Source organism: Panulirus ornatus, chromosome 31 (assembly GCF_036320965.1).
Source record: "Panulirus ornatus isolate Po-2019 chromosome 31, ASM3632096v1, whole genome shotgun sequence".
In the NCBI taxonomy this organism is placed as follows: Eukaryota; Metazoa; Arthropoda; class Malacostraca; order Decapoda; family Palinuridae; genus Panulirus; species Panulirus ornatus.
This window is the reverse complement of record NC_092254.1, coordinates 13,673,935-13,688,871: the sequence shown is the minus strand read 5'-3', so window position 1 is coordinate 13,688,871 and position 14,937 is coordinate 13,673,935. Positions and strand designations below refer to the sequence as shown.

General features: G+C 43.0%; 1 protein-coding gene across 1 annotated transcript in view; it reads right to left on the bottom strand.

Moving 5' to 3' along the window:
- The window catches only part of LOC139758837 (uncharacterized), a 57,467-nt gene extending 43,573 nt beyond the window's left edge, over nt 1-13,894 (bottom strand). Inside the window, exon 1 of the mRNA XM_071680688.1 lies at nt 13,588-13,894. Coding sequence (XP_071536789.1) covers nt 13,588-13,677 — 90 coding nt within the window. The 5' untranslated portion in view covers nt 13,678-13,894. The remainder of the gene's footprint in view (nt 1-13,587) is intronic.
- Nucleotides 13,895-14,937: the final 1,043 nt, after the last annotated feature.

The window sequence follows — 14,937 nt, the reverse complement described above, 5'->3', positions numbered from 1 at the left end:
ATATATATATATATGTGTGTGTGTGTGTGTGTGTGATTTTCCAAATGGCGTCCTAGCTTCGTCTCTTCGATGTATATCAACTGACTGTTATATTTCTCTCTTGTGTCTCCCCTGATGATGTGATTATTACACGAAAGTGCACTTGGGAACTTTTCGTGTTTCATTTTCCCCGTGGACTCAGGAATATCTTGATCACGCGCAAAATTGTGATCCTTTCCAATATATATATATATATATATATATATATATATATATATATATATATATATATATATATATATATATATATATATATATCTTTTCTTTCTTTTCAAACTATTCGCCATTTCCCGCATTAGCAAGGTAGCGTTAAGAACAGAGGACTGGGCCTCTGAGGGAATATCCTCACCTGGCCCCCTTCTCTGTTCCTTCTTTTGGAAAATTAAAAAAAAAACAAAAAAAAAACAAGAGGGGAGGATTTCCAGCCCCCCGCTCCCTCCCCTTTTAGTCGCCTTCTACGACACGCAGGGAATACGTGGGAAGTATTCTTTCTCCCCTATCCCCAGGGATAATATATATATTTCCAAAGGAAGGAACAGAAAAGGGGGCCGGGTGAGGATGTTTCCTCAGAGGCCCAGTCCTCTGTTCTTAACGCTACCTCGCTATCGCGGGAAACGGCGAATAGTATGAAAAAAAAAAAATATATATATATATATGTATTTAAATTTTCCAAAAGAAGGAACAGAGAAGGGGGCCATATGAGGATGTTCCCTCAAAGGCCCAGTCCTCTGTTCTTAACGCTACCTCGCTAATGCGGGAAATGGCGAATAGTATGAAAAAAAAAAAAAAAAAATATATATATATATATATATATATATATATATATATATATATATATATATATATATATAGAGAGAGAGAGAGAGAGAGAGAGAGAGAGAGAGGTGAAGGGGAGGGCAGGTGGGAGTTGGGGTGAGAGAGTGTCGTTGGATTTTGGGGAGAGTAGGGAGATGTTTTGGAGGGAGGTGGATGGGGTGCATGGGGCAGGGGAGGAGGTGGGAGCTTCGGTTGGGGGGGGGGGGGGGGGGGGGGGGCTGGAGGAGGGGTGGTAGCAAGTGGTGGTGGTGGTGTGAGAGGGAGATGGAGTGAGTGTTTTGAGGGTTTGTTGAAGGTGTTTGATGGTGGAGTGGCGGATGTGTGGTGTCTTGGTCGAGGTGGTGTGCAAGGTGAGAGGGTTGAGGAGAATGGTTTGGTAAACAGAGAAGAGGTAGTAGGGGCTTTGCGGAAGATGGGGGGCAGCGGGTTTGGATGGTGTTGCGGTGGAATTGATTAAAAAGGGGGTGACTGTGTTGTTGGCTGGTTGGTGAGGCTATTTGGTGTGTGTTTGACTCGTGGTGGGGTGCCTGAGAGTTGGCGGAATGTTTGCATGGTGCCGTTGTGCGGGGGCAGGAGGGATAGCGGTGGGTGCTCAAGTAACAGAGGTGTGGGTTTGTTGAGTATTGCTTTTTTTTAACAACTACTAAGGAGCTCTAAAGCCAAAACGAATTTCATTTTGTATTACTTTTTGTATAACAATTTGACGAATAAAGTATCTTATCTTATCTTGAGAGGATGGGGGCGTGTGCGGAGCGTCAGATTGGAGAGGAGCGGTGTGGTTTCGGAGGTGGAAGAGGATGTGTTTGCTTTGAAGAATGTATGTGGGAGGTGCTTGGAGAAGCAAGTGGATTTGTGTGTAGCATTTGTGGATCTAGGGAGGGCGTGTGGTGGAGTTGATGGAGATGCTCTGTGGAGGGTGTTGGGAGTGTATGGTGTGGGAGGCATGTTGTTGGAAGCAGTGAAAAGTTTTTGTCGGGGATGTGGGGCATGTGTGCGTGTGGGAGGAGGGGAGGGTGATTGGTTCTCGGTGGGTGTTGGTTTGTGGCAGGGTTGTGTGGTGTCTCCGTGGTTGTTTGGTTTGTTTGTGGATGGGGTTGTTGGGGAGGTGGATGCGGGAATTTCGGAGAGGGGGGCGGGTGCGCGGTCTGTTGTTGGGTTAGCTTGGGAGGTGAGTCAGTTGTTCTCTTGTGATGCAGCGCTGGTGGCTGATTCAGGTGAGAGGCTGCAGGGGCTGGTGACTGAGTTTGGTAGGGTGTGTGAGGGAGGAAAGCTGGGAGTGGGTGTGGATGGGAGCGGGGTTGTTGGGTGCAGTGTGGTTGAGGGACGGGTCAATTGGGAGGTGGGTTTGAGTGGGGAAGGGCTGGAGGAGGTGGTTTTAGATGTCTGGGAGTGGATTTGGCGGCGGGTGGAACCATGGAGGCGGGGGTGAATCGTGGGGTGGGGGAGGGGGCGAGGGTTCTGGGGGTGTTGAAAGGTGTGTGGAAGTCGAGAACTTTGTCTCGGAAAGCAAAGTGGATATGTTTGGGGGAATGTTGGTTCCAGCAGTTGTGTGGTTGCGAGGCGTTGGCTGTGGCTGGAGTTGTGTGGGGGAGGGTGGATGTGCTGGAGGTGGGATGTTTGGGGACAGTGTGTGGTGTGGGGTGGTTTCGTCGAGTGAGTGGTGGTGGGGTAAGAGACACATTTGGTGGTGAAGGGAGTGTGGCTGGGGGCGGAGGGGGGCGTTTTGAAGTGGTTTGGTCGCATGGAGGGGGTGAGTGTGGGGATGGTTAACCGGGGGGATGTGTGTGTCAGGGGTGGAGGGAGCGAGGAGGGGTGGGTGGCCGGATTGAGGGTGGAAAGATGGAGTGGGGGGGGATTTTGGGTGATCGGGTCCTGGGCGTGCGTGGGGGTGGGTGGGGGCGTGTGGGAGATGGAGTGAATTGGAATGATGTGGTGTGCAGGGGTCGACGTGCTGTCGGTGGATTGAGCCAGGGCGTGTGAAGTGTTTGGGGTGGGCCATGAGAGGTTCTGTGGGGCCTGGGTGTGGAGGGGGAGCTGTGGTTTCGGTGCATTGTTGCATGATAGCTGGAGAGTGATTGTGAACATGTAGCCTTCGTTGTCTTTTCTTGGCGCTGCCTTGCGCACATGCGGGGAGGGGGGTTGTTATATTCGTGTGTGGCGCGGTGGCGATGGGGGTGGGTGGGGGCGGAGAGTGTGAGTTGTGTGCATGTGTGTGTATGTGTGTCTGTGTGTGTGTGTGTGTATATATATATATCCCCTGGGGATAGGGGATTAAGAATACTTCCCACGTATTCCCTGCGTGTCGTAGAAGGCGACTAAAAGTGGAGGGAGCGGGGGGCTGGAAATCCTCTCCTCTCGTTTTTTTTTTTTTTTCCAAAAGAAGGAACAGAGTGGGGCCAGGTGAGGATATTCCACAAAGGCCCAGTCCTCTGTTCTTAACGCTACCTCGCTAATGCGGGAAATGGCGAATAGTTAAAAAATATATATTTTTTTTTTTTTTTTTTTTTATACTTTGTCGCTGTCTCCCGCGTTTGCGAGGTAGCGCAAGGAAACAGACGAAAGAAATGGCCCAACCCCCCCCCCCCCCCCCCATACACATGTACATACACACATCCACACACGCAAATATACATACCTACACAGCTTTCCATGGTTTACCCCAGACGCTTCACATGCCTTGATTCAATCCACTGACAGCACGTCAACCCCTGTATACCACATCGCTCCAATTCACTCTATTCCTTGCCCTCCTTTCACCCTCCTGCATGTTCAGGCCCTGATCACACAAAATCTTTTTCACTCCATCTTTCCACCTCCAATTTGGTCTCCCTCTTCTCCTCGTTCCCTCCACCTCCGACACATATATCCTCTTGGTCAATCTTTCCTCACTCATTCTCTCCATGTGCCCAAACCATTTCAAAACACCCTCTTCTGCTCTCTCAACCACGCTCTTTTTATTTCCACACATCTCTCTTACCCTTACGTTACTTACTCGATCAAACCACCTCACACCACACATTGTCCTCAAACATCTCATTTCCAGCACATCCATCCTCCTGCGCACAACTCTATCCATAGCCCACGCCTCGCAACCATACAGCATTGTTGGAACCACTATTCCTTCAAACATACCCATTTTTGCTTTCCGAGATAATGTTCTCGACTTCCATACATTCTTCAAGGCTCCCAAAATTTTCGCCCCCTCCCCCACCCTATGATCCACTTCCGCTTCCATGGTTCCATCCGCTGACAGATCCACTCCCAGCTATCTAAAACACTTCACTTCCTCCAGTTTTTCTCCATTCAAACTCACCTCCCAATTGACTTGACCCTCAACCCTACTGTACCTAATAACCTTGCTCTTATTCACATTTACTCTTAACTTTCTTCTTCCACACACTTTACCAAACTCAGTCACCAGCTTCTGCAGTTTCTCACATGAATCAGCCACCAGCGCTGTATCATCAGCGAACAACAACTGACTCACTTCCCAAGCTCTCTCATCCCCAACAGACTTCATACTTGCCCCTCTTTCCAGGACTCTTGCATTTACCTCCCTAACAACCCCATCCATAAACAAATTAAACAACCATGGAGACATCACACACCCCTGCCGCAAACCTACATTCACTGAGAACCAATCACTTTCCTCTCTTCCTACACGTACACATGCCTTACATCCTCGATAAAAACTTTTCACTGCTTCTAACAACTTGCCTCCCACACCATATATTCTTAATACCTTCCACAGAGCATCTCTATCAACTCTATCATATGCCTTCTCCAGATCCATAAATGCTACATACAAATCCATTTGCTTTTCTAAGTATTTCTCACATACATTCTTCAAAGCAAACACCTGATCCACACATCCTCTACCACTTCTGAAACCGCACTGCTCTTCCCCAATCTGATGCTCTGTACATGCCTTCACCCTCTCAATCAATACCCTCCCATATAATTTACCAGGAATACTCAACAAACTTATACCTCTGTAATTTGAGCACTCACTCTTATCCCCTTTGCCTTTGTACAATGGCACTATGCACGCATTCCGCCAATCCTCAGGCACCTCACCATGAGTCATACATACATTAAATAACCTTACCAACCAATCAACAATACAGTCACCCCCTTTTTTAATAAATTCCACTGCAATACCATCCAATCCTGCTGCCTTGCCGGCTTTCATCTTCTGCAAAGCTTTTACTACCTCTTCTCTGTTTACCAAATCATTTTCCCTAACCCTCTCACTTTGCACACCACCTCGACCAAAACACCCTATATCTGCCACTCTGTCATCAGACACATTCAACAAACCTTCAAAATACTCATTCCATCTCCTTCTCACATCACCACTACTTGCTATCACCTCCCCATTTACGCCCTTCACTGAAGTTCCCATTTGCTCCCTTGTCTTACGCACTTTATTTACCTCCTTCCAGAACATCTTTTTATTCTCCCTAAAATTTACTGATAGTCTCTCACCCCAACTCTCATTTGCCCTTTTTTTCACCTCTTGCACCTTTCTCTTGACCTCCTGTCTCTTTCTTTTATACTTCTCCCACTCAATTGCATTTTTTCCCTGCAAAAATCGTCCAAATGCCTCTCTCTTCTCTTTCACTAATACTCTTACTTTTTCATCCCACCACTCACTACCCTTTCTAAACAGCCCACCTCCCACTCTTCTCATGCCACAAGCATCTTTTGCGCAATCCATCACTGATTCCCTAAATACATCCCATTCCTCCCCCACTCCCCTTACTTCCATTGTTCTCACCTTTTTCCATTCTGTACACAGTCTCTCCTGGTACTTCCCCACACAGGTCTCCTTCCCAAGCTCACTTACTCTCACCACCTTCTTCACCCCAACATTCACTCCTCTTTTCTGAAAACCCATACTAATCTTCACCTTAGCCTCCACAAGATAATGATCAGACATCCCTCCAGTTGCACCTCTCAGCACATTAACATCCAAAAGTCTCTCTTTCGCACGCCTGTCAATTAACACGTAATCCAATAACGCTCTCTGGCCATCTCTCCTACTTACATAAGTATACTTATGTATATCTCGCTTTTTAAACCAGGTATTCCCAATCATTAGTCCTTTTTCAGCACATAAATCTACAAGCTCTTCACCATTTCCATTTACAACACTGAACACCCCATGCATACCAATTATTCCCTCAACTGCCACATTACTCACCTTTGCATTCAAATCACCCATCACTATAATCACTATATATATATATATATATATATATATATATATATATATATATATATGTGTGTGTGTGTGTGTGTGTGTGTGTGTACACATTTATTCTTGCTACCTTCCTCCATTCCGTCGCTATCCCGCCACACATGAAATAGGAACATAGATTGAAATTATTATAATTTAACTGTCGTGTTTAGATGATTAATAATGGATATATGAGCATACATAGGTAGGTTTTCTTTATATACTAAACTTGAACTTGTCTCCTTGCCTCTGGATCATGCAGTCTAAAAATGGTAACATACCATTATTTTCATTTTCTACAGTAAATTTGATGGACGGTACTAAATTGTTAAGTAAGGGAAGAAATGTTTGTAAATTTTCATTTGTTGACCAAACACAAAGAACATCATCTACATATCTAAACCAAATTGCAATAGAAGGTAAGATATCCTTTAGTAATTTTACGTGGGTTTTTCTGAAACAAAAGGTGAAGGGAGAGGGTCTCAGGATGGGGATAGAGGCCTAATACGAGAGGAATGTTCAGAGTGAGATGGGAGGGAGGGGCGTGTGTAATACGTCTCAGGTGAGGTTTTTGAGGGATAGTCGGCTGCTTTGGTGCGCCTACACAGATATAATCGACGAGAGAATGCAATAACATGACTCAGGACTCCACTACGTGACCTGGAATGAGGAGTTCCCGAATCGAAGCTTACCAGTCCTTTGTTTTCAATATATGTTTTTTCATACATGTTCGCAATTTCGTGCGTTGGTGAGGAAGCATTAAGAACAGAGGACTGAGCCTTAGAGGCATTATTCCTCACTTGGCGCCCTTCTATGTTCCCTTTTTTTGGACACGCAGGGAATATGTATATATATATATATATATATTTTACTTTGTCGCTGTCTCCCGCGTTAGTGAGGTAGCGAAAGGAAACAGACGAAAGAATGGCCCAACCCACCCACATACACATGTATATGCATAAACATCCACACACGCACATATACATATCTATACATCTCAACGTATACATACATATACACACAAAGACATATACATATATACACATGTACATAATTCATACTGTCTGCCCTTATTCCTTCCCGTCGCCACCCCGCAGCACATGAAATAACAATCCCATCCCCCCGCATGTGCGCGACGTAGCGCTAGGAAAAGACAACAAAGGCCATATTTGTTCACACTCAGTCTCTAGCTGTCATTACAGCTCCCTTTAAACATCCAAGCCCCACAGAACTTTCCATGGTTTACCCCAGACACTTCACATACCCTGGTTCAATCCACTGACAGCACGTCGACCCCGGTATACCACATCGTTCCAATTCACTCTATTCCTTGCACGCCTTTCACCCTCCTGCATGTTCAGGCCCCGATCACTCAAAATCTTTGTCACTCCATCTTTCCACCTCCAATTGGGTCTCCCGCTTCTCCTCGTTCCCTCCACCTCTAACACATATATCCTCTTGGTCAATTTTTCCTCACTCGTTCTCTCCATGTGACCAAACCATTTCAAAACACCCTCTTCTGCTCTCTCAACCACACTCTTTTTATTACCACACATCTCTCTTACCCTTTCATTATTTACTCGATCAAACCACCTCACACCACATATTGTCCTCAAACATCTCATTTCCAGCACATCCACCCTCCTCCGCACAACTCTATCTATAACCCACGCCTCGCAACCATATAACATTGTTGGAACCACTATTCCTTCAAACATACCCATTTTTGCTTTCCAAGATAACGTTCTCGACTTCACACATTCTTCAACGCTCCCAGAACTTTCGCCCCTTCCCCCACCCTATGATTCACTTCTGCTTCCATGGTTCCATCCGCTGCCAAATCCACTCCCAGATATCTAAAACACTTCCGCCAGTTTTTCTCCATTCAAACTTACCTTCCAATTGACTTGTCCCTCAACCCTACTGCACCTAATAACCTTGCTCTTATTCACATTTACTCTCAACTTTCTTCTTTCACACACTTTACCAAACTCAGTCACCAGCTTCTGCAGTTTCTCACCCGAATCAGCCAACAGCGCTGTATTATCAGCGAACAACAACTGACTCACTCCCCAAGCTCTCTCATCCGCAACATACTGCATACTTCCCCTTCTTTCCAAAACTCTTACATTCACCTCCCTAACAACTCCATCCATAAACAAATTAAACAACCATGGATACATCACGCACCTCTGCCGCAAACCAACATTCACTAAGAACCAATCACTTTCCTCTCTTCCTACACGTACACATGCCTTACATGCTTGATATAAACTTTTAACTGTTTGTAACAACTTGCCTCCCACACCATATATTCTTAATGCCTTCCACAGAGCATCTATCAACTCTGTCATATGCCTTCTCCAGATCCATAAATGCTACATACAAATCCATTTGCTTTTCTATGTATTTCTCACATACATTCTTCAAAGCAAACACCTGATCCACACATCCTCTACCACTTCTGAAACAACACTGCTCTTCCCCAATCTGATGCTCTGTACATGCCTTCATCCTCTCAATCAATACCCTCCCATATAATTTCCCAGGAATACTCAACAAACTGATACATCTGTAATTTGAGCACTCACTTTTATCCCCTTTGCCTTTGTAGAATGGTACTATGCAAGCATTCCGCCAATCCTCAGGCACCTCACCATGAGTCATACATATATTAAGTAACCTTCCCAACCAGTCAACAACACAGTCACCTCCTTTTTCAATAAATTCCACTGCAATACCATCCAAACCCGCTGCATTGTCGGCTTTCATCTTCCGCAAAGATTTTACTACCTCTTCTGTGTGTACCAAATCATTCTTCCTAACTCTCTCACTTTGCACACCACCTCGACCAAAACACCCTATATCTGCCACTCTATCATCAAACACATTCAACAAACCTTCAAAATACTCACTCCATTTCCTATATATATATATATATATATATATATATATATATTTTCTTCTTTCTTTTAAACTATTCGCCATTTCCCCCGCGTTAGCGAGGTAGCGTTAAGAACAGAGGACTGGGCCTTTTTTGGAATATCTTTTTTTTTTATTATACATTGTTGCTGTCTCCCGCGTTAGCGAGGTAGCGCTAGGAAACAGACGAAAGAATGGCCCAACCCACCAACACACACATGTATATACACGTAAGCACATATACTTACCTATACATTTCAACGTATACATATATATACATACAGAGACATATACATATATACACATGTACATAATTCATACTTGCTGCCTCTATTCATTCCCGTCGCCACCCCGCCACACACGAAATGACAACCCCCTCCACCCGCACGCACGCGAGGTAGCGCTAGGAAAAGACAACAAAGGCCACATTCGTTCACACTCAGTCTCTAGTTGTCATGTATAATGCACCGACCCCACAGCTCCCTTTCCACATCCAGGCTCCACAAAACTTTCCATGGTTTACCCCAGACGCTTCACACGCCCTGGTTCAATCCATTGACAGCACGTCAACCCCATTATACCACATCGTTCCAGTTCACTCTATTCCTTGCACGCCTTTCACTCTCCTGCATGTTCAGGCCCCAGTCTCTCAAAAAAAAATTTCACCCCATCCTTCCACCTCCAATTTGGTCTCCCACTTCTCCTCGTTCCCTCCACCTCTGACACATATATCCTCTTTGTCAATCTTTCCTCACTCATTCTCTCCATGTGAACAAATCATTTCGATACACACTCTTCTGCTCTCTCTGTTTATTAACACACATCTCTCTTACCCTTTCATTACTTACTCGATCAAAGCACCTCACACCACATATTGTCCTCAAACATCTCATTTCCAACACATCCACCCTCCTCCTCACAACCCTATTTATAGCCCACGCCTTGGAACCATATACATTGTTGGAGCCACTATTCCTTCAAACATACCCATTTTTGCTTTCCGAGATAATGTCCTCGCCTTCCACACGTTTTTCAAAGCTCAGAGCTTTCGCCCCCACCCCTGCCCTATGACTCACTTCCGCTTCCATGGTTCCATCCGCTGCCAAGTCTACTCCCAGATATCTAAAACACTCACTTCCTCCAGTTTTTCTCCATTCAAACTGACTTGTCCCTCAACCCTACTGTACCTAGTAATCTTGCTCTTATTCACATTTACTCTCAGCTTTCTTCTTTCCCACACTTTACCAAACTCAGTCACCAGCTTCTGCAGTTTCTCACCCGAATCAGCCGCCAGCGCTGTATCATCAGCGAACAACAACTGACTCACTTCCCAAGCCCTCTCATCCACAGTAGATTGCATACCTGTCCCTCTGTCCAAAACTCTTGCATTCACCTCTCTAACAACCCCATCTATAAACAAATCAAACAACCATGAAGACATCACGCACCCCTGCCCCAAACCGACATTCACTGAGAACCAATCACTTTCTCTCTTCCTACTCGTACACATGCCTTACATCCTCTATAAAAACTTTTCACTGCTTCCAGATGCTTGCCTCCCACACCATATACTCTTAATACCTTCCACAGTGCATCTCTATCAACTCTATCATATGCCTTCCAGATCCATAAATGCTACATAAAAATCTATTTGTTTTTCTAAGTATTCCTCGCATACCTGACCCACACATCCTCTACCACTTCTGAAACCACACTGCTCTTCCCCAATCTGATGTTCTGTACATGCCTTCACCCTTTTTAATCAATACCTTCCCAGGAGTACTCAACAAACTTATACCTCTGTAATTTGAACACTCACCTTTATCCCCTTTGCCTTTGTACATTGGCACTATGCATGCATTCCGCCAATCCTCAGGCACTTCACCATGAGCCATACATACACTGAATACCCTCACCAACCAGTCAACAACACAGTCCCCCTCCCCCATTTTTTAATAAATTCCACTGCAGTACCATACAAACAATAAAGCTATCCAATTTGTATAGACCTTCACAAATATTAAGGTTATAATTCTTTGTGTATTTAATAATAGAAGATTCAATGATATTTCTCGTGGTACTGGAGTTAGAGTTAATGAGAGAGATGGCATTACTCCAGCCAATACAATGATAGTAGTCTTTACCGTGATTAAACAAGGCATTTTATTCTTGTCCTGATCTTATTCTAAGTTTATGTTGCTTAAGTCTGACAGAAAGGTCCTTACCAGTCTGCCCAGTTTGTGCAAGGCACTTTATAGATGCATCCAGGAGAATTTTCTGGTGAGTTCCTGATTCAGATATTCTTTATAGTATTATTGTTGCTGAAGGCAACATTTACATTAAAGGAGTTAAGCAACATGGGAAGTAAAGTGAAATCTATATTAAAGGGTGAACTAAAAGATTCTTGGTGTCAATGGGAGGCTTGGGTTCAACTGTATAAAATTATTTCTTTGCTAACTTAAGGGATTTATCCATGAAAGATCTAAGGTACTTTAACTTAGATCCAATAGAATACATCTTCTCAAACTCATCATCAATAAACTCTGGAATGCAATTACGTAATGCCCTTAGGAACATAGATTGAAATGATGATAATTTAACTCTGTCATGTTGAGATGAGTAATAATGGATATATGAGCACACATTGGTAGGTTTTCTTTATATGCTTAACTTAAACTTGTTTCCTTGCCTATGCATCATGCTGTTTAAAAATGGTAACATACCATTATTTTCATTTTCTAGAGTAAATTTGTTGGAAGGTACTAAATTGTTAAGCAAGGGGAGAAATGTTTGTAAATTTTCATTTGTTGGCCAAAGACAAAGAACATCATATACATGCCTAAGCCAAATTGCATTAGAAGGTAAGATATCCTTTAGTAATTTCATATATCCATTATTACTCATCTCAACATGACAGAGTTAGATTATCATCATTTCAACCTATGTTCCTTAGGGCATTACGTATTTGCAGTCCAGAGTTTATTGATGATGAGTTTGAGAAGATATATTCATTGGTGAATCCCTTAAGTAAGCAAAGAAATCATTTTATAGAGTTGAACTAAAACCTCCAATTGACACCAAGAATCATTTAGTTCTCCCTTTTAATGATAATTTTACTTTACTTCCCATGTTGCTTAAATCCTTTAATGTAAATGTTGCCTTCAGCAACAATAATACTTTAAAGAATACCTTAATCAGGAACTCACCAGAAAATTCTCCTGGATGCATCTATAAAGTGCCATGTAGAAATTGTGATAAGTTTTATGTTGGGCAGACTGGTAAGGATCTTTCTGTTAAACTTAAGCAACATAAATATCGTATACGAACAGGACAAGAATCAAATGCCCTGTTCAATCACGTTAGAAACTACGATCATTGTACTGACTGGAGTAATGCCATCTCGCATATTAACTCTAACTCCAGTACCACGAGTTATAACCTTAATATTAGTGAAGGTCTATAAAAATTGGATAGCTTTATTGTTGATTTGTAAACAATTCCCCTTGTCCACATAAGTTTATGATACACTCATTGTTTGTCTTCGACAATAACGTATTTACCAAATGGCGTCCTAGCTATGTCTCTTCGTTGTATATCAGCTGACTTATATATCTTTCTTGTATCTCCCCTGATGATGTGATTATTTCCCGAAAGTGCACTTGGAAACTTTTCGTGTTTCATTTTCCCCGTGGACTCATAAGAATATATATATATATATATATATATATATATATATATATATATATATATATATATATATATATATATATATATATATTCCCTGCGTGTCGTAGAAGGCGACCAAAAGGGGAGGGAGCGAGGGCTTGAAAATCCTCCCCTCCCGTTTTTAAGGGAACATGGGAGGGGCCATGTGAGGAATAATGCCTCTAAGGCTCAACCCTCTGTTCTTAATGCTTCCTCACTAACGCAGGAAATTGCGAACATGTATGAAGAAACATATATATTCTAATACAAAAGGAGTGGTAAGCTTCGATTTGGGAACTCCTCTTTCCATGTTACGTAGTGGAGTCCTGCCTGAGTCATGTTATTGCATTCTCTCGTCGATTATATCTGTGTAGTCGCACCACAGGAACCAAACATCCCTCAAAAACCTCAGCTGAGACGTATTCCACAGTCAGGCCCCTCAGACCTTTCCGTACATTGCACCCTGCAAAGTACACAGCTTCACTACACTGTATCCTGTGCAAGCCAGATACCTTCCTGCATGCTAAAGCCCCAAGCACCCGGAAACTTTTTCAATCCATCCTTCTATCGCCAAAATGGCTTACCCCTTGTCCTTGAGCTACTTAAGGTAGCGGTCTCATTGCCCGTGACCTTGTCTCATCCTCGTATCTCACTATCATGATAAGAGTGTCTCCCTAACACTAATGATTACCTTATTAATTCGATGTTTTTCATTTTGCTCTTAATGAACTGCGCATTGTTGCATTTCAGCTGTTGAATCCAATTCCTACGTGTTCTTACTTTTTTTTTTTCCTTTTCCTACTGCTACAGAAGGACATCACATGAATTAAAATTATGGGTACTGTATCTCACAGGAGACTTACCGTTTCATTCTTTGTGTGTGATACCGTCTGCCGCCTTTCGTTTATATCCGCCTGTTGGCTTCTGCTGGGGAAACTTAACACAGATCCCATTGTTTTCACAGATATATCTATAGTTTGAAGATGACGCGTTAATCTCTCAACACATATGTATCGCGTGTTGCGATGAATATATAGTCGTGGAATTATGTCACAGTCTTGGAGGGAATGATCACCTGACCAAACCTACCGTGTTGCTCAACAGAAGACGTTTGGCTACACTAATCTCGTTCGGCCTCACTAATCTCGTTCGGCCTGCTGAAACTATTACGTATAAACAAAAAATGTTACTTTCTCTTTGATGTCTAAGAGCAAATAATTCATTAAGATTCCAAGCTACTAGGTTACGAATTGTGTATTCTTATATTAACACGTAAGAACAGTTTAAGTTATCACAAATACCTCATATGAGGTGAATATGAGGGAAAGCTAGCGTGTGGCAGTATCTGGCATCTGCTAATGTTGTCAGTTGAATAATAGTTGGACCTTTATGTCGCCACAGCGGCATCTTAAGTTCATTTGATATGTTCTGTATCGTAAGACGATATACTTGGATCTTCATGGTGTATTTACATGTCACTAACTTACATTAGTTCTAGAATATTGTACTGACCATGGAATAAACATCTGATAGTGTCAAGTACTCTCTGATTTTCTTATCAGAGAGACAAGGGGACAGTTTGCGTCCACACGTTACAGTTGTTATCTTTCTTTGCAAAGTGAGATCAGTTTATGAGTACAGTGACCAGGTTATCTAGGACGTCATGGGCAGTCTAACAGTCATGCTTTACATGTTCAATGAATATCATGTATATATATATATATATATATATATATATATATATATATATATATATATATATATATATATATATTATTATTTAATTCATTATTTATTTTGCTTTGTCGCTGTCTCCCGCGTTAGCGAGGTAGCGCAAGGAAACAGACGAAAGAATGGCCCAACCCGCCCACATACACATGTATATACATACACGTCCACACACGCAAATATACATACCTATACATCTCAATGTACACATATATATACATTTACGGACATATACATATATACACATGCACATAATTCATACTGTCTGCCTTTATTTGTTCCCATCGCCACCCCGCCACACATGGAATAACAACCCCCTCCCCCCTCATGTGTGCGAGGTAGAGCTAGGAAAGACACCAAAGGCCCCATTCGTTCACACTCAGTCTCTAGCTGTCATGTAATAATGAACCGAAACCACAGCTCCCTTTCCACATCCAGGCCCCACACATTTTCCATGATTTACCCCTGACGCTTCACATGCCCTG